Consider the following 9612-nt stretch of genomic DNA (forward strand, 5'->3'; position numbering starts at 1 on the left):
CATATATACGGTAATTACGAACCACTATATTAGGATAGAAATAATTAAGATTACAAAACTACTCTATGCGTATCAAGTTTACGAGAATTACCAGGTTTGACTTTCTAAAACTCACAAAAGGGCAGGTCTTCTGTGTTTATTAAAAACAAAAGATGAAAGTAATCTGAGGTTTAATTATACCTTGAAAAGTTAAAACGGGTCGGGCCAGGTTAGAGCGACTTATAACGGGTCAGGCCAGGTTAGAATGACTTGTCCGACACCTCTTTTTATAATTTTATACAGAACATCTATAGTGTATTAATCAGGATTATAAAAACCATGTTCAATTAATATTTCGAAACTCTCTTGTTGAATGTCTTTTTCATTGAAAATTTCCTAAAAGTGCTGCGAATGCCAATCACTGGCATCACTGACCAAATAGTATTGAAGCACATAAAACCACTACTAAGATGCCAGCCGTTGCCTGAGATCACAAGAAAAGGACTTGCAGTATTCAGTAACGGCTGCAAGTCTTTACTTCACTTGAAGAGAAGCATGCATCCACTTGATGCAGGCTTGCTGCCTTTTGATGATTCTGAAGCAACCACCATTGCTCACACGAAGCCAAATCATAAGAACATCAGAATCCTCCATTGTATGCCAAAAATAGTTATTTTGCCCATTAGATTCAAACCAGCCTCTCCAAGCTTCCTCTCTTGTTCCTCTCCAACATATTTAATCTAGAAAATATAAAAAAATAGAAAAGTTTAAATATTTGTTATTTCGATATTTACTTCAAAAATAAAAAAGAATAGAAAACTTTAAGTATTTGTTATTTCGATATTTACCTCAAAAAACAAGATTAATAATATAGTTGGGTTCAACTTCAAGGTCTAGTGAGTTGAAATGGCTCAGTTTCACTAATCAAAGTCGACCATTCTTACCATTTTACCTATCCTTTTAACCTTTCGTATGTGACCACGACGTAAATTCTAATTGCCAGTATGGGTACACAAGTTGTAGCAGTTATTTTTCTTTTATCATCAGCAATAAAGCCAAACTTGAAACTGTCTTCAATATCTGAAATCATGTTACAACTTAGACAAAATAAAAATACGTAAAATTTTTGCTCCAAATAAACAAATACAGGGTTCTAAATTATAACAGCAGATGATATGAAATATGTTGTAGTTTAAACCAAGCTTAAATGTGTCATTTGTATGTATTCTTGGTGCGAATAACTTACTAAATACGAAAAACATAAAATGCACATTTTATATGTATCAGCAAGCAACTCTGTTCTATTTGGCGCAGTACATGAATCATCAAACCACATAGCTATAAACCATGGAATTTCAGTCACGGATGTAGATTTAAAAGAACCATTTTTGTATATTTAAGATTAAACTTTAATTAATAAAAGATGATCACTTGATATAGGTTTAAGAAAAGGGTATAAACAATAAAACAAGAGTTCCTTACTTGTCTTGACTGTATAGGTTTAAGAAAAAGGAATAGTGGAATACATCTCAAGCTTTCCAAAAGCTAATACATCTCAAGCTTTGCAATTGCAGGTTTTTAATGCTCAGGCTTTCCAAATGTGTACTGATCCATCCACTGGTGAGATTATCATACAGTTAATCTTTTCAATGACGACTAACACTTGTTACCTGCCAACACAACATGAAATTTCTTTAATGCAAGTGCATTATTCACCACATCTCCAGTCATCGCAACCACTTCATTTTGGTGTTGTAGTGCTTCAACCAACATCTTTTTGTGGGATGGTTCAACCCTAGTAAAAAGTGTCATCTGTTGTAGTGCGCTTGTCTTTTCAGAAATTTAAAATAAGAAATTTAACATCATGGTTTAAACAGAAACAATTATAGTATCATTATAACAGTATAGACAAGTAGTTTACCTCTGTTTTCGCGTGGATAAACATTGAATTCGCGTCTATTTATCGTTCATATGGTGCTGATACTGCACAAATTTATTCCCAGACGAGTCTCTTTGCTGCATCATCATATTATAAGGATGAGAATGAGAATGTGTTTCAAACCCATTATTATAAAAACCCCCACCCGGATGATAAGGCATCATTTGGGTGGGTGAGGCATTGGGAATGGAACCAGATCATGACTGTTTTCGTTCACCCCGCCACTGGACTCGTGCAAGCTTTGCGGAACAGGGGTCAAGGCGAACAAGTGATCTGAAGACGAAGGTCCTTCGTTCGACAACCCCTGCATCCGCTTTAAATAAAGCCGGTACTTTTGAAGATGACTCGCGACGTTCTAGCGAGTCAATCCTTCGACATTCATTAACTGCATTATTGTTTTGGGAACCGTGTTTTTCACACCGAGATGTGCAACGACATCCACAAACCGCTTTTGCAACTGCGGCGTCCAGACGATGCGAGGGCGTTTCTCGGGTTAGTTGTTGCGAAACGCTTTCTCATTTCTGGTTTCCATCAGAGAAACAAAAAAAAGAAAAGTTAGGGCTCGTAATAGCATACGGTAAACAAACATATGCAACTTATAATAATCAAACATATGCAGATCTACAAATCGTTAGGAATAGGACACGGTCTTCTCAACCCGTTTGGAGTTGGCGACGGTCTTGTCATCCCGTTTGGCGTTACACTCGGTGAATTTCTTGAAGGTGCCTAAAATGGAACCTTTTAGCATAAATAGAATAATTAACTTTTTAATAATGTTGAAGAGTTGCTTACTTCAAGTTTGTGTGTCTGCCCTTTTAACATAGCCAGCTTTCGCTCGAATGAGTTGCCTAGCATCTACCAAAAAAAGTCCAAATGCGTATCAACCTTTAAAAGATTTACTGCAATTTACAAGAACGTAAAAAATAATACAAAATTGAGTAGGAGAACATAACAAACTTCACTTACATTTGCCTTTGAAGCATCCCAACCAAAAAAGCGAGTGAAAAACGGAGGTTCATGCCCTTCTGTAACAACGTATATAGGAGTATCTACGGATAAACATTCTCCCAAAACATCTTTTTCAAGGAGCGCCTGTTATAAATATACGTAAAAAAGATTTATAAAGAAAAAACAAATATAAAAAAAAAAATGAAGATGTTAAAGAAATTATACCAAGCCAATAGAAAGGGCCTGTTGCTTTGACTTGACAACTGAATTATGGCTTACCCACACGTAAACTTCAGCGTAACAGTCGAGTATTAACATGTCTTCGGTAGTTAACTCGTCCCGAGTGTAACTGAATATCTCTTTTACCTGAAAGTGTTCAAAAAAAGAATTTGTAAGATTGATGAACAGTAATACATATGTATACACTATGAACACCGGATTTTTACTCAAAATGCTTTCAGTTGTAACACCCAATTTATAGATTCATATAAGCCATAAATTCTTTCATATTAAGAAAAAAAATCAAACTTTTAACATTAATCAGTAAAAAAAGTGTTACCTTGAGATCACTTGATTGAGAACCCACACCTGGTATCAAAACAAGTCACAAACCAGAATAATAATAAAAAATACAGCAACATACAAAAAATGCTTTATTACATACTAAATATAATTTCTTTACCTTCTGTGAATGTACAAACAAATGTGGATCTTCTATGAATCGTTTTACTTCTCTTTCCTACATGTGTGAGGGGCAAAAGCTTTAAAATGAACCTGTGTGACTCACCAAAACCCTCTCAATCGACCATCTTGTTCATCTGTTAAACGAACAGCTGGGAGCTGATAAATGAACCTGTGTGACTCATCAATTGGAATCTCCACAACCCTATCACCACCTTTAAAAACTGATTTGTAGCCTCCACCTACATGTGTGAGGCGCAAAAGCTTTAAAATATCTCCACTGTTTTCAATGACTTGAACAATGTCACAATCACCAGCATCCACATCCACATCCTGCTCCTTACATAAAACCCAGATCTCATTTTTTCTACCTAAACATATATTATTATAGTGTTCAGAATCAAAAGAACGGTGTCACTTACCCTTGACGAATGTTGCAAAATGCCAATAAAAGCCGGAAAACAGAACCAGGAGGTCAGAATCTTCATCGATCTGTTGAAACTTCATAGATCTGGTGAGAGAGGAGCAGATCCGGTGAAATCGTTCCTGAATCGCCAGAGAGAGAGAGAGAGAGGAGCAGGGAAGCGGGCGTTTTGAAATGTTTTGAAATCGTTTCTGAAACCCTAATCGGTCTAATGTGTATCCCTTTTTTTTTTTTTTTTTTTAGTAGAAGGGTATAAGTGGAAAGTGATGTTTTCTAATGCTTAAAAGATTTGTACATTATGCTTTAGGGGTGTTTTAAGGAAATTTCAATGACTTTAAGAAGTCCTTTGGATATGCTTATTAATATAGTATATATATATATATATATATATATATATATATATATATATATACTAGTCGTTTACCCGCGCGATGCGGCGGGAAACATATCACTTAGATTAGTGAGTTTAGGGCTATGTACGGGGATGTAGGTTCTGATGTGGCGTGCGACGACGATGGTGGCAGTGTAGCAGAACGTGAGGGTCGGTTGCGGCCTTCTTCAGCGGCTGAGAATCAGCGGTGTGCGGCGATTGGTGGTTTCGTGATGGCGTTTGGTGGTTATTATACGACGGCCAGTTATCGCTTCTTCAGAAAATAAAGAAAATTGTGTGATTCTAGTTATGTTATGAGGGGTTTTAAAGATGTGGGTAAATCAACGGTTTTAAAGGATGAATCGTATCATCAGTTACAATGAGGCCTTCGGTAGTGGCGAAGCTTGACGTTTTCGATTGGGGGGCGGGGGTCGAAAACGTATTATACCCAAAATTTCTATACGGAAACGTATTTAAACCATAAATATTTCTCAAAAATATCAAAAGTAGGTTTATCTACAACCTTATTAACAATAATGATATTAAATGCTAAATGTATTGGTTTTTACACAAGAAGAATGTGTAAACATCCATATACCTTGATCCAATCTTGTTTTAATTTTAGTGGGTTGAAATGATATTTCCACCTCTACCTTGACCTGCTAATTTAAAAAGAGCGCGATGCGGCGAAATCAACTATGTAAATAACATTTATTTCAATACAAGTATGTAACTTTGATAGTAAAAGAAAAAATATTTTGATAATATATGAAACATTCATGTGAACATATGAACTTCAAACATTAATAACAATTGAACCATGAAGAGTTACACTCTCACACATCCACAACCAGTGCAAAAAGCCAAAAAAAAGATCATAATGACGCCGTCATCCACCCAAACAAACACGTTCTAGCATTCCTATTCTCGTTCTCTCATTCCCAAACCATCAGTAAAGGATTATACTCGCTACGGTTGCGCTCGCTGCGGCTGCAGTTTGATGTGAGTTTAATAAGGTACCAAATCATGAAGTATAACACTTTCCCGATGTTTTACCTATAAGAAGCTAAACACTTTTACCTCCACCACTATCTAGCGAGCTCCTCTTCCGATCGAACACCCCATTATTAGGACTCGCCCAGATGCACCAGACTGTCGCCTTTATATACTTTAAATAGTCGACGTCAAGGACTTTCATAAGTTTAAGAACGCTGAAATGGGAACTGGTTTGGTAATCTATATCTCATAATATGATGATTATACTCCCTAATACCAACGTTTGCCATTACATAGCTCTGTTCAGATTTTTATATTATTAACTATTATAAAGAAGATATACAGTTGATTGAAGACACAAGTTAATACAGTGAGATAAATATTATGCCTATGAGCAGGAATTTGAAGCGACATCAAAGGGCCGAATGGTCCGCTTGTAAAGTTAAATCTTTTACTTTTCTATAAGTTTCAAGCTGCAACAAACTGTCCCACATAAATTTAAAAAAAAAACACACAGTAAATCTTCAAGCATGTTTTAAAGCGTCAAAAATCTTTAGAACTCGTCTTTGAACCGACTTATAAGCCGTTTTGGCCATTGACGTAAAAACACCCTTTTAACAGAGAAAAAGAGCCAAAAGAGCCAACCTGACCAGCCCCTTTCAAGTTTCATCGGTTAGTAAAACAACTTTTTGACCCATTACCCAACCCGCCCATTGATTTAAACACTATTACCTGGTGAATAGTCATATGTAATATGGTAGTCTCGAGATTCTTAATGCTTCAGAAAGATTATTTAACTCTTCAGCTTGTGTTTGATATAAACTTATAGACTTGTCAACTTCAAGAAAATGATTTAAAAAAGTCTTGAATGAATGAAAGAATTGTTGCTTAAAAATAGAGTAATAATTGACAATAGCTTTTGTAGCCTAGACAATTAGAAATGTTAAATACGCCCTCTAAGTTCCCTTAACCGCACCAACAGCCATTATAGCTGGTTGACCAGCCTGCTAGCCTGCTGGTGAAAAACAATAATAGAAACTTTTCAAAAAAAATACGTTTTCGAGTCATTTTTAACATTTGTAAACAGTAGGGAAACTTACCCTATCACTTGAATTATTATCTTTTGCTCCTTTAATAAGCGAAATCCTACAAAAACGAAAACAAATATATTACCAGCCATATATTTCTGAATTGAGATGGCAGTTCCAGTTCATACCGTTGTGACATCTGTATATTTTCCATTTGGATGGTGCTATCACATGCATCGTTGAAGATAATGTCCAGTCAACAGAGTTTAGCAATTTCAAGCCACTAAAATAAATGGGTACTGAATTATGTTCTAAATCTGATAGATAAAATGGGCTAGACTAAAAACTTAGTTTAAAATTTAACCGGTCAAAGCATGCAAAAGCTACCCGACACATGCCCAAACGCATAAAACCTTCTAAATTGTTATAAGACAAAAGTTCATGTTATTATTTTAAATTTGTAATGATCTAGTTTTCATAAATAATTTTGAACTGTAATCATTTATACAATTTTAAAATGAACAAAATATTGTTTATAGGCCAAACCACCTGACATGTTACCCAAACCACCTGGCATGTCCATATAGGGAAATGATATTAGGATTGTCGCAAGCATTTAAATACAAATCTTTGGTTATGTTTATTAAAACTTCATTCAGTTGACCTGTTGAACAATGGTGCAATTTCAAATGTAAGGTTCGCCAAATAAGATATATTAGTTGCAAAATTAGCATCACTATACTAATAACATATGATAGTGTGTTGTACTAAATAAAGATAAACTAAGCTTTTGTATGATACTGAAGCATGCTTTTGTTTCAAGACCTCAAATTCAAATGTAGGTCCATTTGCTTAGCTACAAAAGTCCAACAGAGTTGCAGGATTTCCTTCCATTGGGTTGGCCATGTTTCCCTTCTATGTACTTAATGAAGTTCCATCTGGTCACAAATATACAAAAAAGATAAGCAAAAGCAATTAGTGTCTTAAATCTAATCACTGGATAACAGCCCCCATAAAAAATAATTTCTTGATCATACCTCAGCGTCCACCGCCTCTTCAATCAAATCTACAATAGCCTTTATTTCTTCCATATTTGTCAATTGTATTTCCTTTAGCATATTGAGGGGCTATTCATTGTACAATACAGTAAATTTAACGCCAACCCATCAAATTAAAACAACAAACGTCCACTGTTACAATCACTTAGGGTTTCCGTTTCATTCATGATGAATTTGAGAAAAACAAGCAAATAGACTAATATGAAAGACTAAAGATTAAAACCCAAATTAGGAATCACTAAACTTCAAATCCGTAATTAATAGACTTCAAATTAAAACCTAAATTATGGCTCAGAAACCACCGAGGAATATAGCTTATATGTTTGACTACTCAAGCATCTTGACAAGGCTGTGGAACACAATGATAAACCATTTTTCTAGTAACATTTAGACATTTTAGGGTTTGATTACCTTTGTGTTTGCTAATCGTTGATGTGGAAGAAAGCCGAAAGAAACCACAACAGAGATGACCGAACGAAACCTTCAGTTAGGGTTTCTTCAAATCGGTGTTCAACCCTGTGTGTTTTCAATTTCATTGATGTTTGTTCTTCATCTCCGGTTGTTCATCATCTTATTTCATCTCAAAGCATCAGCACTCCAGACATCTTTCATCATGGACCACGAAACCCTAGTCTCCTCCACCGTTGGTTCAAACACTTCTAATCTAGATCTGAGAGAAAGAGAGAGAAAGAGAGAGAAAGAGAGGATAAAGTCTGATAAAGTTATGTGAGATGTGAGAGAGGAGGGAATGGAAAGGGCGATCCGTGTGAAGTGAATATCAGCCGTCCAGATTGTGATCCGTGTGAAAAATTGAAAGAAATGGACGGTTGATGATGAATTAGTTGAAGGGTAAAAAGTTTGTGTTTTCTTGTGCTTTAAATCTTGTACATTGTGCATTAAGTGTTTTTTCAACACCTTGTTCAATTACCATCTTGTCCTTCACATATGTTTATTAAAGTAGTATAGATATACTATGTGTGCATTTATGTGTGAACCAAGACTGCAAGGTCTCGACTCGAGACCGCTCGGTCTCGACTCGGGATCCCTTGACCCGAAAAAAATGGGCTGCACCTAATTATGCGACATGGCCCAACCAACAAGCCCACTCGAGACATAGGGCATGCGGCGAATGGGGGTTATAAAACCCATGATATCAGCCGCATCACACAAATCCCAAACATTCCCCTATCCATTCTCTATCTCCTCTCATCCCCCCCCTCTCTCTCTCTCTCTAGAAAACCCTAACAATATCACCTCCTCCTCTCTCAGATCAACCAGCGGCAGCTAGCGGCAGCTAGCGGCAGCTAGCGGCAGCTAGCGGCAGCTAGAAGGGGGTGGATTTGGGAGCTTGATCATCGATCATTCAAGCTAAGCTTTGGTATCACTTAAGATTCGGTTAGTGTCCCTATGGTTTTATGATTGTTTGTGCTAAACTTGCTTAGTTAAAAATGACTTTATATGTTGAACAATGTGCTTCTTGAATAATAAAAATGTAAACTGAATGAATGCTTTGAGTATTGAATGATATGGATAGCTTAGTGTGTTTTGACCGACTGATTCATGCTAGAAAAATGTAAGACAAATGTTGTTTTGGTGATGGTTTGCAGGGATGTCTATCTAGATTGTATGTTTACATGATTCTTGTTTTGAATGCATGCTAGTAGAATAGCCATTAGGGGCTGATAATGAGTCATAAATTGTTCACCAAATAGATGTGAAATGCTAGAAAGAGGGTGTTTTAAATAAATTAGTTTTATGAATCTGGAAAGCCCGAAAGATGAATTGTATGAATGTGTGTTGAACATTTGAAAAGTGTTGTTTTGATCCGTTCTGATAGTGTACGATAGGGAACATGTTTATGCAATTTGATTGGATAGTACAAAAAGCTGGCAAGTGTTCTAGAAGGATTCCATCATCAGGTGTGTGAGTCGAGTCCATCCTGGTTGCGACTCGAGACCATCAGGTTGACAACTCGAGATTAACCAACACACCTCAAGGAGTCGAGACCGCATGGTTGCGACTCGAAATCTACTGATCTCGACTCCAGACTGGACTCGAGACCTCCAAGGTTGCGACTCCAATATGCACTACTCCAGACTTCCGTTTGCGACTCGAGACCACATGTTCTCGAGTCGAGACCACATGCTCTCGAGTCGAGACCACCTGGTCTCGACTGGGCTGCTTGACTG

The 9612-nt window shown here is 36.5% G+C and overlaps 1 protein-coding gene and 2 long non-coding RNA genes across 17 annotated transcripts; all 3 read right to left on the reverse strand.

The window, feature by feature from the left end:
- Positions 1–297: 297 nt before the first annotated feature.
- LOC110890555 (villin-1-like) lies at positions 298–4181 on the reverse strand. 14 transcript variants are annotated; one of them, XR_004873101.1, is made up of 11 exons: positions 3970–4181; positions 3549–3880; positions 3426–3454; positions 3092–3232; positions 2885–3010; positions 2711–2773; positions 2577–2644; positions 1901–2439; positions 1462–1649; positions 828–1059; positions 298–719 (listed from the first exon to the last, which is right to left on the reverse strand). XR_004873101.1 is itself a non-coding variant. In XM_035980269.1 (8 exons), the coding sequence occupies exons 4-8, from the start codon at positions 3182–3184 to the stop codon at positions 2412–2414; spliced, it is 411 nt and encodes a 136-aa protein (XP_035836162.1). In that variant the 5' UTR covers positions 3185–3232; positions 3426–3454; positions 3549–3880; positions 3970–4181; the 3' UTR covers positions 2042–2411. The 14 variants fall into 14 exon arrangements, 1 of the variants encoding a protein (XP_035836162.1); XR_004873100.1 differs by having other exon boundaries at positions 1462–1809; XR_004873104.1 differs by having other exon boundaries at positions 1901–1995; positions 2495–2644.
- Positions 4182–5115: 934 nt separating this feature from the next.
- LOC110892153 lies at positions 5116–5964 on the reverse strand. Its single transcript, XR_002565872.1, has 2 exons — positions 5422–5964; positions 5116–5331 (listed from the first exon to the last, which is right to left on the reverse strand). It is a non-coding gene; the product is annotated as an uncharacterized LOC110892153 (long non-coding RNA).
- A 447-nt stretch (positions 5965–6411) lies between these two features.
- On the reverse strand, positions 6412–7461 carry LOC110892152. 2 transcript variants are annotated; one of them, XR_004873106.1, is made up of 3 exons: positions 7403–7461; positions 7191–7303; positions 6412–6483 (listed from the first exon to the last, which is right to left on the reverse strand). It is a non-coding gene; the product is annotated as an uncharacterized LOC110892152 (long non-coding RNA). The 2 variants fall into 2 exon arrangements; XR_002565871.2 differs by lacking the exon at positions 6412–6483 and having other exon boundaries at positions 7186–7303.
- Between the last annotated feature and the right edge of the window lie 2151 nt (positions 7462–9612).

Source organism: Helianthus annuus, chromosome 11, assembly GCF_002127325.2.
Source record: "Helianthus annuus cultivar XRQ/B chromosome 11, HanXRQr2.0-SUNRISE, whole genome shotgun sequence".
In the NCBI taxonomy this organism is placed as follows: Eukaryota; Viridiplantae; Streptophyta; class Magnoliopsida; order Asterales; family Asteraceae; genus Helianthus; species Helianthus annuus.

Excerpts from the sequence above, each read along its gene's own strand:
- LOC110890555 (XM_035980269.1), bottom strand. The coding sequence starts at position 3,184 with ATGTTAATACTCGACTGTTACGCTGAAGTTTACGTGTGGGTAAGCCAT. Across the intron at positions 3,011-3,091 it reads AGGCCCTTTCTATTGGCTTG|GCGCTCCTTGAAAAAGATGT; the intron begins GTATAATTTCTT and ends TATTTATAACAG. Across the intron at positions 2,774-2,884 it reads GGGATGCTTCAAAGGCAAAT|ATGCTAGGCAACTCATTCGA; the intron begins GTAAGTGAAGTT and ends TTTTTTTGGTAG.